The sequence below is a fragment of the Falco biarmicus genome, chromosome 7 (assembly GCF_023638135.1).
Source record: "Falco biarmicus isolate bFalBia1 chromosome 7, bFalBia1.pri, whole genome shotgun sequence".
NCBI lineage: Eukaryota > Metazoa > Chordata > Aves > Falconiformes > Falconidae > Falco > Falco biarmicus.
The window spans coordinates 67,320,001-67,344,153 of record NC_079294.1 but is presented as its reverse complement, the minus strand read 5'-3'; the positions used below and the strand labels follow the sequence as shown (position 1 = coordinate 67,344,153).

Sequence of the window (24,153 nt, the reverse complement as noted above, 5' to 3'; positions counted from 1 at the left end):
CAATAACTTATCTCTTGTGGACATTATTTAGCATAATTGCTTTGCAAGAAACCTTTGGTATTGCTGAGCCAGAACATGGTGCATTTGTATTTTGGTCCTTAAGTTGCTTTTCATTAAGGACTGAGTAGCACCAGCCTTTGCCTGTTACAGTGTGAGAGAGACCAAAGTGATGGAAGGGCATGGTGTTACGTGTGAGAGGCAAACAGCCTCCTGCTCTGCCAAGTGGGAGAGGTGTTGTGAAGATGCTGGTGGCAATATGGTCTGAATCAGGAGCTGCCAATGCCCCTGTTCACCCCCTCCGGCTGTGCTGCAAATGGGTCTAGGGCATGGCTCAGCCCTCTCTCTGCCTAGCTATGTGGGGGAGAGGAGTGCATTTCTTGAACTGATGTAAACTTCTGCTCCTGGAGTGGGAATGGCTGGTGCTCCGTGCTTGTGCAAGTTTGTGTTGCCTATTGCTGCAGCCCTGTGATGGGAGATGAAGAAGGCTGTGTGAAGTGGAGCTGGGGTTTGACAAGCTGTGTGCTTGCCTATCCCCTTCACTGGAGTCTCCAAAGGCAGCCTTGAAGGTCTGTGCCTGTGGTTGCGCTTTTGGAAATTGTGCCCCAAGATTTTGAGAGCAAAGCCCCAGGAGGCAAAGCATGCCAAAGGGTTTCACGTTTCTCCAAAACACTTGCAACCTGTAGCCCTATTGCAGCCCACTCTGTCCAGAATGTTGTCATCAACCCTTGTTTGCTTCTGTAGCAGTTGGCTCTTGCTGCTTCTTGTAGACTCACTGCTGACTCTGTCCTTCTCTCTTCATTTCAGATTTTGGCCATTCCTCTGAGTTGGCATTTGTTGTGGAGCCTAGCGATGACATTGCTGTGCAGGAGCAACCCTTGATCCTCTACTGCCAGGTTGAGGGCATCCAGCCCATAACCATCACGTGGCGGAAGAATGGCGTCATGATCGTGGACAGCGAGAATGCCTTTATGTTGGCCAATGGGTCGCTTTATGTCTCCCACTTCCAGAGGGTCCGAGGAGATGGGTCCTCGGATGAAGGTGAATACGATTGCATGGCGCAAAACCACTATGGGCTGGTGGTGAGCCGGAAGGCGAAGATTCAGGCAGCGAGTAAGTATGGGCATCATCCCACCTGCATCTCGTGGGGCAATCCTGCAAGGGGCATTGGCTTTGCTGGAAAGGAGGAGGACAGTGTGGTGGGATGCTGGGTGTTCAGAGAGGGGGGATTAAAGAGAGGGAAGAGGAAAAAGAACTTGGAGCTGGTGTGAGGATCAGTCTGGCATCTAATCTGTGTAGCTGTCCAGGTGTGAAAAACCAGCTAATCAGCCTTCTCACGGAGAAAACTAAAACCCACCTTCTAGCCGTGAATCCCCTGTCTTGGAGGGGTAAGTTACATTAAAGTCGTGAGGTGAAAGTAGTCTGCAGTTCGTGTATCTCCTATGGTGTGTTTGGAAGTCCCATTGCTGTGCAGCATGGCTGGGCTCTGTTTGGCAGGTAGCGCTTTCCAAACCATAGGCAAAGACTTTCTGAAGGTCATGGTTTCTTTCATTTTGTTATTTAAGGCAGGCAGTGTGGAGGCAGCAAGGTCTTATTTACTACCCCACATGGCAGTGCCTTTGGGGGCAAGGCTAACACCACCAGACAGATTGTCTGATGGGGGAGCCTGGAGAAGGAGGGAGATGAAAATGTCAGTGAGGGAATGAAATTTAAAGGTGCAGGAGGAAGAATTACAGGGCAGGCTGTGACTCCAGCCCTGCACAGTACCTGGCTTAGCCCATTATATTGCTGTGGCCAGAGCAGTTGGTCCTGTTGGGTCTCCTGCCATGCAGGCTGCTGGGCTCCCCCTTGCCGGCTCTGGTTGCTGGTTTGTGTTTGTCCCAGGACTGATGGCAGAGCTCAGGTGTCGTGGCATGGTGTTTCTGTCCCTGTTGTGTTGGTGGCCAGCTTTGCCCACATTTACCCACAGACTGTCTGTGGGCTTTGGGACTGCAGCTGCTAATCATTTTTGCATTCAACCAGAAGTCACTGCTAGGTGTAATTTATATATGAGTGTGAGGAAAGGTGTCTGGTATGGTCCTGAGACTTGGCTGAATGCTGTTTTCTTAAGTAGGTTCTACTGAAGGATTCTCCAACTTGTTTGGGAGATGGCTACCACTCTTCTTTCTGTGCAAGCCACTTATTACTGCTTCGTGTGTGTTTGCAAATTGCACTGTGATTTTTTGGTGCAAAGCAGGAAAAGTCTACAGCAAGGTCTGGGGCCAAGGTCCCCTGGCTGTACTCCCCAAACTGGGGGGGCCTTTTAAAGAGCTGCTGCCCATTCCCCGCAGTGCCAGGGCCAGCTGGTAGCCCACCAAGGGAACACTCCAGCCCTTGTGTATAACAATTCCCGAGTGCATGAAGTGGCCATCTGCAAACCTAGCTTTTCAGTAGTGTAAGAAGTGACATTGTCAAGGAGCCAAGGGCTTTGGGTCTGTGCCAGATTAGCAGCTGGATCTCAAACTTGTCAGTCTTGTGGTGCTAAACCTTGGAGCACTTTTGGTGAACAACTCTGGCATTTATGAGCTGGGAGCTGGCTGATGCACAAGCACAATGTCAGACTTCTCAGACCTGTAAACAGGAGACCTAAGAGCCAGAGGAATTACTTTTGGGATAGTGGATTGTCAATAAACACTGTTATCTTGCTCCTGCATCAATATGTATGTGATGTGCTCTGTGTCCCTGAATAGCATTTCCTTTTGTAGCCATAGTTTCGCCTGAACCAAAATGAAAAAGGGATTGTGTTCAAAATGCTCTGGACTCTATTCTGGCTTCAGGCTTGGTTTCTTGCCAGCCCTGAGAAGAGGTCTGGGTGAGGCCAGCACAAAACAGGGGGCACCTGGCCTCAATGTCACAGGTGCCTGTGGATAATGGGAATAAAACAGGATGTTGTGGGCAAATGTAACCTGCTGCTCAGGGTGAGCTCCCCCACTGTGCCTGAACTGCAGGAGCATGCACTTGCACTTCAGACTTGGCTTAAACCTAGATGAAATCTCCTAAGAATGAACCACAGTTGTACCTTCAAGCCCGCACGTCTCAGGGGTGGTTACACACAAGTAACAGTGATTTTCCTTGCCCAAGTCCCAGTAAGCAAGTCAAACAACGGAGGAGGGTAATTACCCCCATTTTAGAAATGACAGGACCGTTGCATCAAAGAAGTGGGTGCTGGCTGTCTGGAAGGAAAAAAAAAAAACAACCAAAAACAAACCACTGAGTGCTAAACAGTCCTTTGCGGAGCAGAATAAACACTGCCGGTGGGTAAAACCTCATCCCAATGCTGATCTCTTCTTCCCTCAGAGCCTGACATCGGAACACAAAAGCAAAGGAGAAATAAGAACCTCTCACAAACAAAAATCTTGAAAGTTGATCAAGGCCATGCTACTGAGGAATAAAAGGGATCTGACAGACTGGAGCCCCTCGAGAGCTCTGCTGCACTTTTCGCTGTCTTCAAAGGCAGGCTGTTAGTCTCATATCACTGTTACAGACCCTGGCTTTGTATTATTGCTTGGAATATAATCTTCTTGGCTTGGAGGAATGTACATATTTGCATTCAGGAAATGTGGGCTGGATATCATATTTTTATGTTTCAAATTTACTTCAACACTTGGCATTGAGTAAAATTTAACTGGAAGAATATGCTGCTTTCTGCTGCTGCGCGTGCAGCCCCAATGAGCTCAAGGTGCATGCAGTTTCCCCATGGAGCAGGCACTTAAAACCTTCCTCCTAAAAACTGACTTGTTAAAATTTAAAATTTAGGGGAATTTCTGTATGTCATCATTATTAACCAAAGATACTCAGCAGAGGGAATTGGACCTTGGCTGGTTTGTGGATTGGCGGGTCAGGTGCTAAACACATTTAATAATATTTTTGTAGTGTAATCTTCTTTTGACAAGTACAAGTGTGCAAGGAGCCTATGCGTGACTGAGTTGAGTGAAGGCCTTCGGCATTTCCACCCGCTGCCTAACATGCTGGTTGGAATTTTTTCAGTTGCTGTTTCTGCATCTGTTCAAACCCTGGCGTGTTAGTTTAAAAGGTTGTGGAATGCAACATGTTTTTATAACGTGATCAGGTTATTGAATACAGATCTTTTCTTTCTCCTAATGACAGTTTCATAATTTTGCATGACTCTGAGGTGTCTTAATTAAAATCAGTTTTGTAGGCAGAGTGTTCTCTGGAGGCACTGCTTGGCTGAGTCTTCGTGTGTCTCTTTGAGGAGCTGTATTTCCCTCGTGTTTGCCAGAAGCTGATGCACACCTTGGCAGTCTGTGGATGAAGATACCCTCTGCGCAATAGTAATGGCTAGCGTCCATTCCTTTGGAAGGCAAGCTACCCAAAACACAGCTGCCTTTATTCTCACCTCCACCCTTTGCTTGACTTGGCCTTACTTGACTCTGATTGTGTTGTCTCATGGCATTTCTAGCCCTTTTTGCCGATGCTGTAATTTGATGGAGCAGGGTCTACATCATCATAAATCACAGCCCAGCCGGTGGAGTAAGACCCATTGATTATATCACTCAATAACAAGCAGTTACCACTAATTGGAAATCACCATCAAACTGGGTATCGGATCAGGCTCTGCACGCATCCAGCCTGAGAGTAGCAATTTTCCCTGTTTGATCTATTGCTATAAAAAAAATAAAAGGAAAGAGGGGAAGTAAGTCAATTGTGCAACTTAAAGCCAAAGAGGTTTCTTGAAGTTTGGTGAAATGGACCTGCCCAGTATTTAAAGTACTGTGCGACCTGAGAACAGCTCTGGAGAGATCTGAGCTTGTAAAGACACTTTCCTCATCGTGTCTTGTTGCAGAGGGACTGTTGTAGCCAAGCATGGCAGCACACATCCCTGTACTCCTGTACTCTTCTCTTCTCCCTTACCCCCCCCCCTTCCACATCCTGTCCCAAATTCCACTCCTCCATCCCATTGTGCCTGGCTGTCCACGGCACTTACGCTGCTGGCAGGAGGGCAGGATTGATAGCCTGGGCAAGGCATATATTATGTCTCTTCTCTGCATTGATCACTGCAGACAGCAGCAGCAGCTCCTCTCACCCAGCCTGGGGCCAAGCATGCTCTCCCCACGAACATGCTGCTGCAGCCTCCAGGCCAAGGGTCTTAAGGTCATCTGCAAAATATAAAAAGGGGGGAGGTCTGGTGCATATGCATGCTTGCAAGTTGGTTTCCCTGCCAAGTGCTGTGGCTAGAGGGGGAGGTTGGGAATTGTGGGTTTTTTAAAGCAGCAAAGATCTTCCCATCATTTCAGCCCCTCTGCACAGAATATATTCAGGGTTTAACCTGGAGCCCCCTTTCCAGGCTCTGGGGTGGTGGGAAGAGCTGCTGAGCCCAAATAATGGCAGCATTTATAAGAGTGTAGAGACAAGAAGGAAGTCTAAAAGGATTAGGGAGAGACAAAGGGGGCTGATTATTTTATGGGTCACAATACAAGGCATTAGAGTGAGATCACAAAGGGATGTAATTACAAAAGAAGGCCATACTGGGGGGATCAAACCAGGATTAGAGTGGGAAATGTTTTTACACAGTTTTGTTCCACTCATTATGAAGTTAGCATTTTAAATTAAGGTTTAAATAAGGTGGCACCAAAGTTGTCACCAAGGTATTTCCTGGGCAATGCCACTGTTTGGATGCAGATTGTGAGTCTTGGCTCAAAACATCAAGGAGACCTTTAACACATGGGTTTGTTGTTGGTTTTTCTTGTGTGCGTACAGTATCCATATTGTCAGCAGAGCCCTACCTATACAGCTTGTGCTGAGACCAAGTGAACCTGTTTCTGCAGTTGGGAGTGGGATACTTGTGTGATGACATGTTTTAGTGGTGTGAAGCATGAGGTATATGTATGCTTCTAAAGCAAGTGCCCTGGTGTCAGTTTGCAGCTCTGGAGACATGGTCCTGTTATTCCCAGGAACTTTTGGCTAATGGTTGCTTGTGTTTTATTGCAGTTTAACCCCTGGTGTTGCACACCAAGTTTCCTCCTTCGACAAACAAGATTTTTTTCTTTTTTAATTTCAGCTGTGGCTCAGCTTGCATGTAATGCCCTTCCTTCTCAAATGCTGAGCAGAAGGGCTCAGTCTTGTTGCCAGTCACGTTTCTTTGTTGTCTGTGCTGTGAATGCTTACGGTCTTGGTAAGCCCAGAGCAAGTTCTCGGCTTGTAGCAGCGGGTCTCAGAGGGAGAAGGTATCTATGAGGAATTACTACAAAAAAAGGAAAAGAAAAAGAAATTATGTAGAGCGAAAAGACTGTGAGAGGTTTCCAGGGGATGGGTATGATGGGTGAATGGGTTATTTCCCTCCATCAGCTCTTTTGGCTGCCTCTAAGACATGTTGGCTCACATGATGCTGCCTCTCACATCTGTACAGTTGCAGTATTTGGCCCTGTGTGTGCTGCAAAACAAATGTGCAAATATAGGAGTCATCAGGGGGAGATTGGAGAGATTTGACTAGAAATTTTAGTAGATTTGCGGGATTAAAAGAGTATGTCACTTACCACCCACTGCATTTCAGTGTCTGCACATAACAGCCCAGGATTCATCCTGAGACTTGAGCACATTATAAGACCATATTTCTTTTGGCTGCTCATTTCTTAGCAGTGTGATAGTTATTTAAATACCATCTTGCACTTCTTCGCGAGGATTCTAATGTGGATGCACCAACCTTAGCTCTGGCAACGTTATCTCTCATATAGGGGGTTTGCACTGCAGGCAGTAATGTCACTTAGTCATTTCTATAAAGCTCAGGGGAAATATATCAGAAGAATTTCATTAATGGTAGCACTGTTGAGTTATTTGTCTCAATTAACTCTTGGAGCACAGCTGAGGAAGTTCTGACATTTCTGCAGCCCATAAGTGCAGCATGAGGCTACTCCTGAGTTCACTGCCTGCTTTTTTAACACAGGGTGATGCTCTGCCGGTACCAGTGCAGGCAGCTCTGTGGAGACAGCACCATGCCCAGCCTCGTGTGCTTTTATGCTGCTTGTCCCTCTGCCTGCTGCTTTGCTCCAGCCTTTCCTTGAAATGTGGGGCCACCCTACTCTGTTATTTTATTCAGGAGGCCGGGTCTCTGCTACCTGAGTCTTCTGCTTGCAGTCATAATCCCAGGATATCTTTGGTGCTGTCACCTAGAGCAGCTCTTTATCCACTTACACTTGTCTCAGCTTGAGGATTTGTAATGCCACTAGTTATTGAGTTGTTTGGTTTTTTCCAGTGGGCTGGTGATGGCGTGATGGTTATATATGGCTTTCACTCTCATTCTGCCCCACAAGGGTCCCAGCTGGCCATGGTGTGACCAGTAAAATCCCTGTACTAGCTGTGCCTCAGTTTCCCTTCTCTGAACCTGGGGTGGGTTTACTGTCAGTGCCATTGTTTGCACACCCCTGTGAGCACCTTGGTGGGGGCAAGTTGCTGTTTTGTGTTTACTGGGCACTCACATTAGCTGAATATTGTGTTTCATCCGTGCCATCACTTCCCTGCAAGCCTGCCAAGAGGCGAAGGGTGCACGGTGGTGGGGAAAGGCTAGTGCCCAGGTGAGAGAGGGGCTGCTTTTGTACCACTGTTAATTGGCAAGGCTGTGAGTGGGAATTGATTTTCAGGGGCATTTGACCAGAGCAATCAATGCTCTTGATCTAGTGGGTAACCAGTGAGTTAAAGGAAAGCATCACAGCATTTGCCTCGAAGCATTGGACATAGCCATAACTCACAGTTACTGAAAACAGCAAAATATGTAAATAAATAAGAGGGCACAGAAGCTGTAGAGAAATATTCCCAATTTTGTCAGGGACATGTCTTTTGTGCTGACCCCTGCTTACATTAGCCTGCCCGCTATGAGCCTGGGAATTTGGGACCCTACTTCGAATGTTCAGGGCCTTTGGATGCAGTAGTGATATGAGTGAGGGCAGACCTCACAAATCCCTTCTTATGTGTGAGTCCCACATGGGGGCCAAGGCTGCTTTCCCAGGGCTAGCAGGGTGAGACCTGGGAGAGCTGTCAGCTGGAGCCCCCTGACACCAAGGGATGCTGGATCCCAGCTCCATGCACCGCCTCTTCCGCTCTGGTTTTGGCTCTCCCGCCGTCACAGCCCTGTTGCTGGGAAGGGAGTCTGCTCCCACTCCTCCTAGGCACAGCATATGGTTTTCAGAGAGGTTCTTGCTTTAAACCCAATTTTACAGTTGGGTTGACTGAGGCAAAAGGAGGTCAAACGATTCGCCTGAGGTCACTCAATAAGTGGCTCAGATTAAATCTCAACCCACGATGCTGCCCGTTCCCAGCGCTGGCTGTGCTGGCCGGACCAGATGGCCTTCTGAATGCAGCATCAAGATCCTCAGCTTTTTCTCTACCTCATTGTTCTCCATTGTGGGCTTCTGAATGCAGGACCTTGAAAGTGAGAGTCATTTGGATTTGCTGAGTCCAAGTTATTCTGTTTAATGATATGGATTTGCAGGAGAGGGTTTAAACACACTGCTTTGCTACGAAGGTTTGAATTTTGCAAGATTTACCTCTTTGCTTTGGTTTTCTGGTGTTAAAACTCTCTCTGCCTTGACCAGCTACAATTGGTCCCTTAGAGTTTTGGCTGCCCCACTGCTGCCTCACCGGCTGCGGGGCTGCCCTGGCTTTGTATCTGCACAGGTTTGTCCATAGAACTGTCAGGCCCCACTCCCTGCGATAATTCCCTGGGTGATTTTGCTGCAGCTTCTGCACCACTGTGGTCTGTCTGTGCAGTTCGTATCTTCCCCCTTAGCTTGGTCCTGGGATCACACAAGGGGTCAGTGCAGGGTGCTGCTGGACAGACAGTGGCTTGTGTTTGGCGCTGGGAACCTGTAGGCTCTGTGTTAGCTCTGGAAACAGATCGAGATGCTGACATCTCCCTCCTGATCTGGTGTGGTGCCCCATACATTACTCCTGACAGTAGCAGGGACTACACAGTTAAAGAAGTGCATTGGGTATTGTAAGATGACCTGTCTCCCTACTGTCTAACCTAAGGAGCTGCCTGGAAAAGTGCAGCTCCATAACCTCTTTTGGAAAGCAGGTGGGCAAAGCCTCAAGACTTCCAGAGCAGAGACCATCTCCTGGGGCAGGCTGTGGTCCTTGGGGCGGTGGGGAGTTCTGTGCCTGCACATCCCTCTGTGTCCAGCCTCCTGCGGGAGGGCCCACACTCAGGACTGACGCCACTCATGTGCCTCAGTAAGTTGGCACCTCTTGAGCATGTCTTGATTAATGGTGGGTTTTTTGTCAGTCCTAAGAGGCCCCCATTATGTTCCTTTGATGCTGCATTTTGCACTTACCACTGTCGCTGAGCTCAATGACTAATTTTCACAGGTCATAGGAGAGGGACAATGGATCAGGCCACATTTGGAAGAAACAAATGAAATTTTGCTGCAACTGAGAGCACTAATTAAGAGTGAGGATCAGTTTGGGTGTACAAAAGAGATAGTTTTAAGCTGCTGGTGTGTAAATGAGTGGCGGTGTTGCAGTAGCAGAAAAGATTCTGTGTGCGTATACTTCAGCTGCAGCATTGTACTCCACTGCATTTGATCGATCCTCCTGTGCTTATTCATAGAGGAAAAAACAAGTGTTTTCAAACCAAGTGTTTTCTTGCCTGCTGTGCCCAAGAAGGGCAGGGACAGCCAGCCTGCCAGATCAAGTCATGGTTGATCCCCGTGCAATGTTTTTGGTCAGGAGCAGGAGCTTGTGTTTCTTCAGTCACATTGCTTATCTTAGAGCATGGCACAGTGAATTGGCTGGTGGCTTTTGAGCACAGTGCATTGTGTTCCCTGCCCATCTCTACGAGCAGGATGAGGCCCATCCTCATCTCAGGCCACAGTTCACCCTACCAGGGATTATGCTGCTTTGCTGAGACTGCAGAGGAATGCTGTTTTGGAGGAGATGTGAAAGAGGGGATGGGGCAGTGAACTTTCATCAAGGAGGATGTCATGGATGCAGCAGGAGGGACAAGGAAAAGCCAGCAGTGCACAAGCTGGGTTCATGACTTCACTGAGCATTGAAGAAACATGATTCATGTTTGCCCAAGTCCTCACATACAACAAAAAGTCAGAGCTAATGTGTACTTGGGATGAGCTGGTTGCAAATGTCCGAGTCCCTAGGCTGTGTCAGTTAAAATCAGTTTGCAGATTTTTGAGGGTAAAATAACGTCTATTTTTTTGCTTGGATTTTCCTTGGGCAGAAAGGTAGGAGCATCAACTGGAGCATCCTTTTGCCAAGAGGGTTCTCTAGGACCTGTGGGGTTCCCATGAAGCAAAGGCTAAATGGATTTGAATCCAAATAGATTTACGGTACTGAGCAAACCTCCAAAATGATCAGGTGGAAGTGGCAGTCACCCGTTTTCCCTTGTTCCTTGGTGTGGTTTGCCTATTACCATTTTTTTAATCTGCACCTCAGCATCTTCCCCAGAGGGCAGAGAGGTGTTCAGCCTCAGTCCAGGGGTTTGCTGTCGTCCTGAGCATTATGTGGTGGCATTGCCCTGAATGGCCAAGCAGTGCAGTTGCATCCCTTGGGTCCCTAGCGTGTCGGCTCTGTCTAAGGTGAAGGTGCTTGCCAAGGCACTTTGTTTGCTCAGAGCAGTATCCATGTGCAGCTCACCATGGTTTCCCACGGCAATGTGGAAAGGGGTGGGAGGAAAAGTCCTGACTGCATCTTTCATTAGTGATCCTAATGCCTGGTGGGAGAGGAGAGGCAGGCCCCCAAGAGGGTCAGCTCAAACTGTCTCTCAAAAAAAAAGGAGAGGAGGGAGGAGAAAAAGTCTTTGCATGCTGGACTGGCCATTTGAATGACGGCAACAAAATTAATTTATTTTTTTTTTAATGGTGGCCAAAGAGAAGAAAGCTTTCTTGTCCCCTGGGATACCCATGAGTGTTCTAGATCTTCTCAAAGGCTCAGGTTCTGCAGGCACCCAGCAGCTCTAGGTGACAGAGACTGGTCAACATCCTAAATACAGAGTCTGGGTACTAGTCTTAAGGATCCAAACTTGACTGTTTTGGCTGAAGCAGCATGGTGGTTGATGCCTTGGGAGGCCTGGCTCCTCTACTGCTGTCATGTGTGACCCTGGGCAACTCTCCCAATGCCCTTGTATCTCCAGGAATCGGAGATGGAGGCATTGGTGCTCTCCAGCTCCTCTCAGCCCCTTTAGGTTTGGAAGCCTATCACCCACAGACTGCACTGAGCTGGACCAGGGGACACTGACCCCGCTTGAAGCTGTCAGAGCTCATTATCAACACCAGCAGCTTGTTCTCACCACGGTGGTTCTGGGGAGGCCAGTTCCCTTCAGGCGTGCTGCTTGGCACCACTTGCTCTGTGGCTAATAGAGGTTGAGGAGTTGGGGCTTTGCATGGACCTCGTGTCACTGCCAGGTGTTGATTTTGATGAGGCTTGTGGGTCTGGCTTTTCTGAGACCTTTGAGCTTGTACTCAACAATCCGGAAACCAGCCAGAGGGTTCCAGAAGTTCTAGGGGAAGACAGAGGTCCCTACATCAAATATTCATATGCAAAAGTCTCTTAGACAATGAATTTTAAAAGCCAGCGTGGGTATAGGTAGACAGGAGCTGTTTGTGTTTCTGTGCTGGGGAACACGTACAAGCCTTTCTGTTTTAAAGAGTAGTTTGCATACTTTTGAAGCACCTCTGTGATTCATGCTGCCGCATCCCGCCAGGGAAATGGGATTTGTTCTTGTACAGCTCCCTGCCCAAGGGGACCTTGCTTAATTTTTCTTTTGCTAACTAGGTTCCCCCAAGAATGAGAGATTACCTGATCTTCCAAAAGCGTTTCCAGTGTGTGGAGAAGTCTGGATGACTCACAACTTTTAATTAGCTCTCCTGACCGAGGCAAAGATCCCTCCCTTCCTCCCTCCCTCCCTTACAGAGAGGTGGTGATTAGAATTACAATGAAGATAATCCAGACTGTGTGTGTAGGGTTTTCTGTAAGCAGAGAACAAAGCAGGACATCCATCTGGTGAGTGTGAGCCCATAATACCTTTCTGCTCATTTCTCCAGTGCAACAGGAGCTGCTTGGGACGGAAGCAGGCTCATTATTTTGGAAAGGCTTGCTGACACGCAGAGCAGGGCTGGTTTGTAATCTCCAAGGCACTGAAACCACTGCTCAGGAAGGAGCATTGCTTTTATTTTTAAGTCCACCTTTGTGTTTCTCCTTGTTAAAATCTGCAGCGATGAGGGATACCAACCTCTTCTGAGGCTGCCATTAATTAGTGTATGAATGAGTGATGCCCTTAGTTTTAGCAAGGCTAATCAAAGCTGTAAGGGAGTTTTAAAAGGCACTACCCAGCAGCTGAGCTAATCCTGTCCTGTGACAAATAACCCAGCAGCCACGAGGAAATGTATTAGCTGGAGACAACTTCCTTTTCAAGTGATGCTATTTCCCCTCACTTAGAATCTCCGTCTCTGTACTGGACAGAGCTCCTGCCTCAAAACTTTGCCATCACCTTATGTCCTTTCTTTGCAGTGGGAGGCTTGCCTTGTGCTGCGGGGTCTGCTTTCCTATATTGTGCACTGCAGCGGGCAGGAAGAGGCAAAATTTGCAGCAGAGAAATGCGATGTTGGGCCCTGAGGCACGGTGCTACTGCGCATTATGGTCAGCTGGATTTTGCCAGGCTGCTCCAGCACTGCGAGAGGATGGGTGCATTGTAGTGAGGCCACCTCAGTAAGAAAGAAACAACAAAAAGCCGTTGTGGAGGAGCAGCCGGTGCTCCATGCTGCCACTTGCTGCCATGCCAGCAGCGCAGTGCATGCTTCGACTCCTGCCATAGCAACAAGTTCATCCTTAGGCCAGTACAACGGTTGGCTGCAATGTGGCAAGGCAGCCAGGAGCTGGTCCAGCCTCCAGCATCCCCAGAATGACCCAGGGAAGCAGGAGGGATGGGATTAGGTTTCATGCCTGCAAGATGCTATGCCTGCTGCAAAACTCAGACTGTTGGTTTCCTACCCCAAAAGGACAGACCAGCTGCTGGGTGATCCTTCTGGGGTCATGGGCTGGGCAGCATCGGTGTGCAGAGTCATGGTACCTCTTGCCCTCCAACACAAAAAGCTCAGGGAGGAAGGTGGAGAGCCCAGATCCAAGGAAATGTTGCTCAAACACAAGAAATCCATTTCTCTTATTAGTGCTTCAAGCACTAAAAAAATCCCCCCTGCGTATCAGAGCTAGGTGCAGCCTTTGCTTTGAATGAAATGTCTTTTCAAGCCGGGATCCCGGGTATCGAACTTGCTGCTGGCACCTCCTGGCAGCCCTGTGCAAGCCAGGCATGCCAGTGGGATGCAGCTGGTGCAGCTCAAAGGGAAAATATAATCAGCTGTTGAATGGCAGAGATTTGAGACATCAGGCCAAGGCTTCGTATTTTGATTTTGCGGTGCATGCTGTGAAATTTATAGGTGGAATATTTCTAGGGAGCTGCTTTGCTTCCTGTAGGAAAATGGGGGAAAAGTGGAAAATAAATAGTGTGTTATATTGACAGCTTCCAACATTAAAAACCTGATTTGACCTGTCTTTCCTCTTCCAAAATTATAACACTTGTTCTGAATTCTTGATATTAAATAATAAGAAATTATTAGTTCCTTTAGGTCGTCTATTGACTTTTAGCTGTTAGGATAGACTTAAGTCATGTTTCTAGCATTTGTGATTAGTGAAGAAAAAAAAAAAGCTTGAAAATATCTCACTTGATGTAATGAGAGCTAAGGTTGAGAGAACTGCGAAACGCTGAAAGTTGAGGCTTCACGATATTGCCAGACATTGCAAGGTCCTTGATGACATGATGAGAACTGGGAAAGCTGAATAAACTGATGAGCTTCTTCCATTCTGGTCCCTTGTCATGTAAATAGGCTCCAATCTGCATGTCAGATCCCTTGGGTAAGGGAGTGTAATAACATTAAAAGATAAGACAGCAAAAACCCCAAGGAGTGTGTTAGCAATCTTTAAACAGGCAAAAAATATGCTTGGAGGAGTTTGGATCGGGTGAGAGTGCTCCTCGTTACTGCTCTGCTTCTAATGTAAAAAGGTAACTGCCGTGGCTTTAAAGAAAGTACTTTAATGCTACATAAATATAATTGCTTCGATGAAATGTCTTTAGCCTCCTGAGGGAAGTTGTAGTCTGGTAAGCCTTTAGATATGAATGGACGACTCTGTAATTGCTATTGTTTCTGAGACACATTAGGAAGGCCTAATGCTGATCACTTCTGGCATGTTATGGAAGCAGCGTAATGGCAGTCCCACGCAGCGTGCAAGGGAAGAGGGTATTAGTATGCATTTTGCAGGATGAAAAACTGACAAATGCTTCAGGACTGGAAGTTTTTTTTCCTAATTAGATTGTGGGCTTGTAAATTTATTTGATTTTTTTTTTCCTTTTCCTGCTGGTATGCAGAGTGAAGGTATCTAATTCTTTGCAATTTAGGCTTTGGGTAATGAGCTTGAAGGCAACATCTCAGAGGAGTGCAGAATTGATGGGTTAGTACATCAGCTCTGGTTAATGCAGTCTCCTGACTCTGACAGGGTCCAAACCAGCTGGTTCAGAGAAAAAAGCAAGACATGGGTACTGAGAACAAGTATTTTTAAATGTTTTTAATACTGATTAGTAAAACATGGGATATTCTGGTACATGGGTTGTGCTTCCACCTCTGGATTGGGAGCAGCTATGCTTAAAAATCAGAATCCGGTCTCAGAGAGCATTCCTAAGAGATATCTTGGGTTGTCTCGTGGTTTTGGAGACTGTAATCATCCCATTTTCCAGCTTTTCTTCACGGCACAGGGCCCAGAAAGGCTAGCAGACTGCTCTGGCACAGTAAGCAACTAGGCAAGATTGGAAGACCTTACCCCATCCTATCAATTCTGGCTTTGGTGGCATTTTTCCTGAGAACAAGTGAACCCAGGGTCCTGAGATGCGGCAATGTAGCCGGGAGGACTGGCACATCCTTTGGGATATCAATATAATACTTATGCTATCAGCTGGACCCAAACTTACTCCTCATTTTCTACTGGACAGTGTTTTTAAGTGTTGCTCAGTGTTGTTTGACTGCAGTCACGCTCCCTGCCAGAGATTGAGGTGTGTTTGCAAAACCAGGGAGGTTTCCAGACCTGGCTGGAAGAATTAAGGCCAGCACTAGAGCTGTGTATGGCAGGCAGCTGAGATCTCCCATCGCACCGATATTCACTCATTACAAGTTAAACTCTGCATGTGGCTGGATGGTCTGTAGGGGTTAGTCCATCTTCTCTTATTGAAAGTGGCATTACTTCCCAGCTTTGCCATCATTTTCTTTGCTTTTCTATTATCATGCCTTATTTCCATGGCTCCCCTCCCAGAGGTAAACATTACTTAGTCTAAGGGAGACGTATTCCCCATTTGCAGAAACTGGCCTGCTGATCCCTGGGGTGGGAGCCTGGCCAAGCAAAAGCCATGGGATTGCCCATTTTAGCTCTTGCCTTTGTGTGCTGACCTGGACTTTGTCCATGCTGTCAGGTGCATGCACAGCCCGGCTGCTGGGTGTTTCCTCCTTTCCTCAGCAGCTTGTATACTTTGTCATTGGTGCTCAGAGCTGCAGATCTGTTTTATGGCTTTGTTAGCACTGACTTCTGTTTAGGAGTGGTATCAGTTTATGGTTATTTTGTTGCTGGATGCTGCAGGATTATCTGTCACCTAGCAGACAAAAAGGAGATTAATTTCTGCCCTTGGGTTGCATGGGTGTGTCCTCTAAAATGCTGCTCTCCTCTCACCATCCTGTGTGCTTGTTTTCTGATGTTGGTCCCAAAATGTTTGGGAGCTGTTACCCAAAAGGCTGGGAGAGAGGGTCTGGAAAGAGCTCTCCTTCTGGGGACAAAACAGAAGAGATGGGGTTAGGTTCTTTATCATTGTCCCGTCCTTGCATAGCGACCGATGCAAATGTAGTCCTCATCTCTGCTGCACCATTTAGCATCCTATTACAAAACAAAAAGTAATAATTTACTGATGCTTTCCCTTGAATGTTTAGCCTCAAGTGGAAAATCTTGGTCTTACTTGGAATTTATTTTCATTCTGGAGATTTTTACTGCCTTCAAAAACTTCACTTATAAGAGTGGGATTTTATGGCTCTAAACTGTTTGGTTTTAAAGACTGGTTTTTTTCCCTGTGGGCTTTCTTTTAAGGAAAATGAGAGGAGTCATACATATACATTGACATACAGTAGATTGTCCCAAATTAATAACACACTGTTTTTCACGGTGAACACAGTCCTGGCTGCTGTAATTGACTCTCCATCCTGGCATGCTGTTAATTAGGATGAACGCTTATGTGAAAACTCCACGTATGGCCGGTGCCAGCTTTCATAATAAGTTGCCCCAAAAACGTGAGGAATGAGGGGTAGTGAGTCAATGAAAATCCCGACATAAATTGACTTTTTGTGTCCTGGCAGTGCTTGGCTGAAAGCCAATGACAATAAGAGCCCAGCGTGCCAGAATTCACAGGCAAATAACACTTTTCCACTACAGCATCCTTAAGAGACACCCTCCCAGCAGCTGTCCTTCCTTCCTGCCACTCATTCCCTTGTGTCCAAGGAGGCTGTCAAGGCGGTGGGGGAAACGTCTCAGTGTTGTGACGGGGTGCAATGAAAACATGAGTGACAGAGTGACATTTTGACAGCTTGACTTCAGGTTCCTACTGCAAATGTAAATACATTCATTTGAATCCAATTTGCACAACCAGGAGTTTTCAATGGAAAATAAATGGAGGATTGCTTAAAGGTGACTTTTGGGGATTTTATTTTTTATTCTGGGATATTTGTGGACTTCTTTATGGGTTCCCCTGCAAATTTCCATGGTATCGTGGAGGTCAAAGTGATCTCAGTCCCACTTTGCTCCAGTCGTGTGTTTTTCCATCAGATTGCTTTGTTTTCTCCCAGTTTAATGCTAATCCCTGTCTGACTTGAGAGACCGCCAGCAATGTAGTTCATTAAATGTACCTATTGAGCAGCTGATAAAATTGAACTGCAATCCCATCCTCCTCAAATCAAGGACTCTTAAACAGCCAATAGTCCATTTTATCTTTTTCCTAAGGGGTCTAATCTGTTGCTTTTTCTCACTTGGAGGCTTGCTGTATTTTCACTGGAGAAAAGTCAGAATGTCTTGTCAGGTGGGAACAAGAACGTCTGAATCGTGCTTCGAAGCGTGATTTATTTAGACAATCTTGTCACCTTAGGGATTTCTTGTTCCTTGTTAGTGCTCCCTGTAGTAATTCCTCCCTGAGATTTGGGTGAGTAGTGCTGGAAGATGCGAGCTCTGGTTTGCGTTCCTGTCACAGGAGCAATACAGCTGTGTCTCAGTGGAAGGAAGGTGGCATGAAGTGAATCTCTGCACAACAGCATGGGGACCCACCTTGGACGCATACCTCTTGTCCTTCTGGAGTCTGATTGCAGTGCTGCTCTGGCACCTTCCTTCCAGGGTCCCTTTCCTCCTGTTTTTTTCAAAGAGCTGCTTTTGTCTCTTCCTATCTTCCTTGGAGAAGCTGGGTAGCTCTTGATGGCTGCTGTATTTGGGTGAAGCAACTTGAACAAAGAGACTATGGGATGAGGTGGACTGTGGCCAGATACAACAAAAGCACAAGAAACTGAAGCTCATCTGAGGCCAGACCCTTATCCCAGTGTCTGGCACACCAAAGCAGCATGTGATGCCTGCTGACCTGCACAAATGTGGGTCCGCGTGGGCAAACAGACTGGGCTTGGCACCAGTTCTCAAAGGGACTGTTTACTAAGGAGGATTTGAACAACATTAGGAAAAAGGTCTTCATTGAAAGGGTTATAAAGTGTTGGAACAGGCTGGCCAGGGAAGTAAGTGGTGGAGTCACCATCTCTGGAGGTATTTAAAGCACAGGTAGATGTGGCACTTAGGGACATAGTTTAGTGGTGGATTTGGCAGTGCTGGGTTAATGGTTGGACTCGATGATCTTAAAGGTTTTTCCCAACCTAAATGATTATTTGATCTCCCTGGGTGCTGCAGAATTAGGAAGGCACAAGGGGTGTGAACAGAGCTTATAGGAGACCGGCTTTTCATATAGTTGTGTCCTTGGACCAAGCTAGCATAAGTGCAAACTTCTTCCCTCTGGCTGCCTCCTAACTGAGAATCTGTGTTTCTCCCACAGGGAGAAGGACCAGGGGAGCTCATGGCTGTGTTAAATCCAACTTGTCCTTGTGGGGTTGAAAAGAGACTGGAGCTTTCCAATAGTTGTATATACATCATTTATTGTTTGAGTCCTATAGGTTATGTCATAGTCACCTTGTAGCTGATGGTCCTCAAATGACTAGCTGAACCCCCGGGTATTTAAAAAATTTTGAAAACAGATCTGGGTTTTGGAAGGTTTTTTGTTTTTTTCTTTTTTTCTTCCTGAAACCTTTCAGTGCTCCTTGATTCGGAAGTGTTGCAGTCCATGGCAGGAAAGTCTCAAGCAATAAGAAAGAAAGCGCTCCTGTAACGCAGCCAATTTAGCTCATTCACCACCCAGCCTGTCCCCAGCTAATTGGAGTTTATGCACGTCTGTTAGTGTATGGGGGTTTTGACTGTACCATACTTTGTTCCTGGGTCTGTAAACTGGAGTGGATGTTTTCTTGGCTAAGAGGTAGAAATTCTTTAAGCTTAGCTACACATACAGAGATCACACAGACCTTGTAGCTGTAGGTGTTTTGACTTGGACATCTGGCTGCCTTGAGACATGGAGCTGAGAGATGGGCTTCTAGCAAAGGTTTCACATCTGGAGTTTTGTCCCTCTGTTCCTCCAGGTACTTCAGCAGTGTGCGTCACTGTGGGTAGATGGAAGACATCACATAGGATTTCTAAGAAGTGGCAGATTGCTTACTTCTTACACTGAGACCTGTGAACACCCATGATGGATGCTAATTAAGCATCTGCTTCCTTCTCAGTTTTAAGTGAAAGAGTGGTAAGGTAAAGTGACAGTCAGACCTCGTTTATCTTAATGAGAGGGGTCAGGAGTTTAATGGAGTTTTGCTTAGTGAGGGTGTTTCAGCCTACCTTGCATTTGTTTGGAAGGCGTCTCTATGTTTTGAGTTCACAGGGCTTTTTAGGTTGGGTGGTGTGGTTACCTGGGACTTGATGCTGATGTCCTCTGAAGTCTTTCCTAGGGAGAGAGGTTTTAGAAGAAATCCAGGAGACTTTCTAGTATGTCTGCTGTGATTTGGTAAATGATTTGGATAATGGTATAGTGAATTTTGCAGCCAAATTTTCCCTGACTAGTGTGGTACATGGAGCTGTGTTACATACATCTCTGAGATGTGTGCTGTGCTAAGCGACGCTTGCTTCGAAGCTATAGCTTCCTATAGCAATTTAGACATTTAGCCAACATACTTTGCAGATACCAGGAAAAAAATGGGATTGTTTTTACATTCCAGACTCTCACCTTGTACTTACCACTTCTGAGGTTTGTTTGACATAATGCTGACATATTTACAGTGTAGCCTTACTGTATATAGATGGAGTAATCAGCCAGTCACTCAGGGCTACATCAACTAGGCAGAAGTAAAGCTCATTTTACTAGTTCACGTGCAGCACCATGCTGTGTGCATAACCTCATTTCTCAAGCCTGTTTCCTAGGTATTGAACATACGCCCGAGCAACACCTACCCCTTAATGGGACAGACCTCCAGCTGGTCTATATCAGCACAGCTCCAGCAGAGAACAGCCTTCTATCTACAAAGGACTATGCTAAGATTAGCGAGGGAATTCTTGCAGGGCCAGGAAGCAGGTGAATGCTATCACTGTCATTTTTCAGAGGGGCGCAAAGGAATAGGTAGGATGATGCTGAGACAGTCCAGAGCTCTGTTGCAGAGCTGATGTGGAGCGTGAAAGCCTTCAGACTCTTGTTGGGGCTGCACGCCCTGCCCAGAGAGGAATTCAGACCTGCTCTGCTGGAGTCATTCGTGCTCATTCAAAGCCAACATCAAAAGGCTCCATTCTAATTCGATGCTTTTTAACACACAAATGGCAGTAAGGTCATTAATTATTGCACTTAACTAACTTCAGTGATTAAACGCTCTGTGTTTGTGAGTGTCAAGAGCTGGTGAAATCTTTCTAGTGCTGTAAGTGAAGAGCAGGGATTTTGACTGCTGTTAAGTTTGGATGGTGCTGCAAACAGGCAAGAGCTACCTGATCTCCAAAGAGGCACATTTGTGCCAGGGTATAAACTCTGTTTGGCCCAGAATATTTTCATGTCATGATTGATGGCTTGCAAGTGCTCTCTGCTCCTGCTTTGCTGCCCAGGTAGATAGGCAAGATCATGCCTTTTGGAAGAGAGAAGCAGTGGTGTGAGTATTTTGTGCTGTGGGAGCGTGGAACACTTTGTCTCATTTACACAGATGTCTCAGGTCTCCTGCAGATAAACCTCTGTTGGCTTCTTGATTTCTGAGGTGTTCAGTAGCTCTAATGGTGTTACTTTTTCTCCACCAGGTGCAATGCCTTGGGCCTGGAGTAAGGACCGTTCCCTGGGAACGTCCCCCTCCATCCTGGGAGATGTTGGCTTGAGGCAGAGATGCCTTGGCCTGAGCTCTTCCCAAGCTGAGGATTTCTGCCGGCAGTTTATAGCTATTTTTGCAGAACGTGGCTGGTGGGCAGCTAGAGAGCCAGGCGGTTATTTTCCAGCCAGCCAGGTTTTGTCACCTACCCACTACCCATGGGGAGAGAATTTTTCCCCTTCCTCCAGAGTTCAAGACCTCATTGTTCCCAGCACCTGAGGCATGCAAAATCCTCCTTGCGTCCTGAAGGAAGGGTCCAAGGGTAACCACGGCTGATTAGTGAGCCCTGAGCAAAATATGGGGCCAAAAAGCTCATGCACATTACCGTTCAAGGCGAGAAAGTGGACCCTCTGAAGAGGGTACAGCTCTCGGCCTGGACCTCAGTGGCTGCAACAACCTTGCTCCCGTGGGCTGCAGCCACCCCATGGGGCTGCAGTGTTTGCCCCCAGACAGAGCTCATGTTCAGTAGGGCTCTGCAAGAGATGGCATTGGGAGGCTTGAATTGGACCTGGGATAATCACACTCTCCGGTTTGGTTTGTGTTTGGCACGGCAGGGGGGACACGTCCCTTGCTGGACTAATGAGACTCAGCATATGTGACATTTTTATGACTCCTTCCCAAGCTATTTCCTCTAAGTTTTTAGTGTTAAATTGGATTCCTTCCCCCAACCCCCCGGTGTTGTTGGGAAGGCCATCTGCAGACAGAAGAGTGATGCAGAGATAACCCTCCTCCGGGTGGGTCTGTTTTGACTTTATGGCTCTTACATCTTTCCTTTAGGATTTCTCTGACTTTTTGCCAGGCACAGATGCATCTCTTTGGGCATTTCCCATGGTTCTGCATTAAGATCTGCCCAGCCCGGCATGTTGTGGACCCTGCTTGCCCCACAGCCCTCCCAAGGCTTTGTTGCACGAGGTGTTTTGGAGCAGATGTCCCAGATGAGCATTTCCCAAGTTCTCACCCCACTAGAGATATTCTCAAGAGAAACATGCTTCAGTTTTATAATGTAGATGAGCCTCTCTTTTTCTACCCCCTCCCTAGTTTCCAGCCCCAAAAGTAGGCGGTGAATTCTAAGGCTCGAGGGAAGCAACTGCACAAAAGCCTATTACAATCCAGTCACATTGTGCAAGGTGGGGATTTGCAATTTTAAGCAGAGGGAGAGGGAATCGCCATGATAATTACATATAATACCGAAAGCACCTATAAATACATATGTATATTTATATAAAACCTCTCCCAGCGCACACAAGTTCCCTGTCTGGCCAGGGTTGCCAGACCACCCTGTCCTGCACAAACAAATGAGTAAGAAAGTCCGAAATTCCATCCTTGCCTTTCGGGGCTTGTCTGGGGAATTCCTGAGTAATGGAGGTTGAATTGGGTCACAAGGGCAGCGGGGAATAAATCTTCAAAGGTTAGCTCTGGCATGAAGTCTCCTTTTTTAGGCATGTCAGGGATTCTTTTGTTTTGCTTTGTTTTCCAAAGCCCCCCCTGGCCGGGGAACAATACCTCGCTGGGGCCAAGCCTGGCCAGGCACAGCCCCACAGCATTGTCCTGGGGCCGGGGAGGGGGCTTCGGGGAGAAATGACATCTTGAAGAATGGTGCTTCTTCTTATGGACACTTAGTAGATCAGTGTGCATTCAATAAACCATGCAAGGTCCAGGGAAAGAGCCTTTCAGGCATTATGGATTGAAAGTATTAAGGGAGGTGGGGGAAGAGCTGTTGGTGAGTCCTGTTTAAATAAAGCCTGTTAGGCAGGAGCAGTGTGGTGGGAGTGGAAAAAGGGGATGGGTTTTTTTTCTGAAAATTGAATTCAAATGCAGTCTCATGTACTGTTCTGGGTTTTCTCTAAATGAAGTTAGGAAATCATTGCACAGTTTGGTCTGAGTATCTTGGTTAGATGTTCAGTCCAACTGTCTTTGGGTTTGCTGCCTTGGAAGCAAAGGGATCCTGTAGACTGGCTTGGTGGAAAAAACATTTTACATGAGTATTTTCTTTCTTCTCAGTTTTCTGCTCAACCTTGAATTGTGTCCTAAGGCCTCAGCTGTAATAGCCTGTGGGACATCCCTGACCTTCCTGAGTGCATGTTTGATGGTCCCCCGAGCATGAAGACATCTAACTGCTTCTGTGAATGACCAAAACACCTTGATTTTTCCAGTTGTGTGTCTGACATCTTGCAGAGATACTACAAGACACTGCCATGTTTTGAAAATACAATATTTATTCCTATTAATATTTGGAGTACAGTCAAATCTTGAAATTTGTTTGTGCTGGCAACTTCACCCCTACCATTCATACCAAACCCACAGTGCCAGCTGGGGCTAAGTAGCCCCTCCAGGATAACAGCAATATTGTGAGCAGAGAGATGGAAACAACCAAATTTCGTTCACTGCATATGGCTAATATTCACCTGGAGAAATCCAACCCATTTGTAGATATTAGATACAGTAATATGTTCAGTATGTATTTCAATTTACTTGGCTACAAATAGATTTAATTTACCAACTGCAGAGTTTTAGATGGAACTGCCTGTGTTCCTGCCATCTTGTGCTACGTTCTGAATATATTATACGTAAAGTTGTAAATTAATAGGCCTGTTTCTGATTTGTTGCACATATGACATGGACGTGCAACTAAATTAATAGTGAAGTCTTAGTGTTGCAGAGTTTAATTGTATTTGCAGATGAATTAGCATTTAATTCCTCTATCCCTTCTATATTGTGAAGTGCACTGGAAATGTTTTTTTCCCTAAAGACATAGATATTTTGTATTGTTTTGAGGGAAGATCCGTGAGACCTGCTGCATTTCCAGCTTATCTTGGAGCTGCTGTTTGATTTCACAGTGCAACCACTCTACATACAGGTTTGTCTATCAGTTATTGAGTTATAAGTAGCATTTCTGGTCAAGCTATTGCTTTCTGGACATGGTATCACCAGCAGTCCCATAGTGCTAGAAAAGCAACGTGTGTCCCTGGGACATTCCATCCCAGACTGGTTCCTGGCAGACTGCTGCCGTCATGGAGAGCTGGTGAACTTCACATGGGCTGCAAGTGCAGGCTCACAACAATCTGTTGGAAGTGGCTATAGCAGAGAAAAGGCCTCAGCCTTGGGGAAGAAGGAAACGAAGTAGCTGGGAGTTGTGCGAGTGGTTTGAGCTCAGTCCTTCAGTTAGGAGAGACCCAAGTAAAATGTTGCTGATATTTTTTCCTGTGATGGTTGTTCTTGGAAATCATCCCTAATCAGGACCACACATAGCTGTGGGCTAAATATCCTTTAAAACCAGGCTAAGACTGTTACTTGGGTGTTCTTAGGCAGAATGCTTCCTTCCTGAGTTGGGCATGGATCAGGCAGTGCCAGCTGTGTTAATTCACTCTTGTGAGCTAACTCCTAATTGCTGGAGGTGCCATCACATTAGCAAGGCAGGAACATAGACTACTGGAGCCACTCGGCTGATAGATGGTAAAGTAAAATGCAGTCTGATTTTGAACAAAACACACTAAAACAACAGTGAAATGAAAGCAGCTGTGGTTTTGCCTGCTAGTGAAGTTTGGTGGTGCCTAGCTAAATTAGGAGGGCATTTTCCCTTTCTCTCTCTGCTCTGTATTGGTTTTCTAAGGAAACC

The 24,153-nt window shown here is 46.6% G+C and overlaps 1 protein-coding gene across 1 annotated transcript in view; it reads left to right on the top strand.

Annotated features, from left to right (window-relative positions):
- IGDCC3 (immunoglobulin superfamily DCC subclass member 3) overlaps positions 1-24,153 on the top strand; it is a 112,271-nt gene that overhangs the window by 10,345 nt on the left and 77,773 nt on the right. Inside the window, exon 2 of the mRNA XM_056347662.1 lies at positions 805-1,110. Coding sequence (XP_056203637.1) covers positions 805-1,110 — 306 coding nt within the window. The remainder of the gene's footprint in view (positions 1-804; positions 1,111-24,153) is intronic.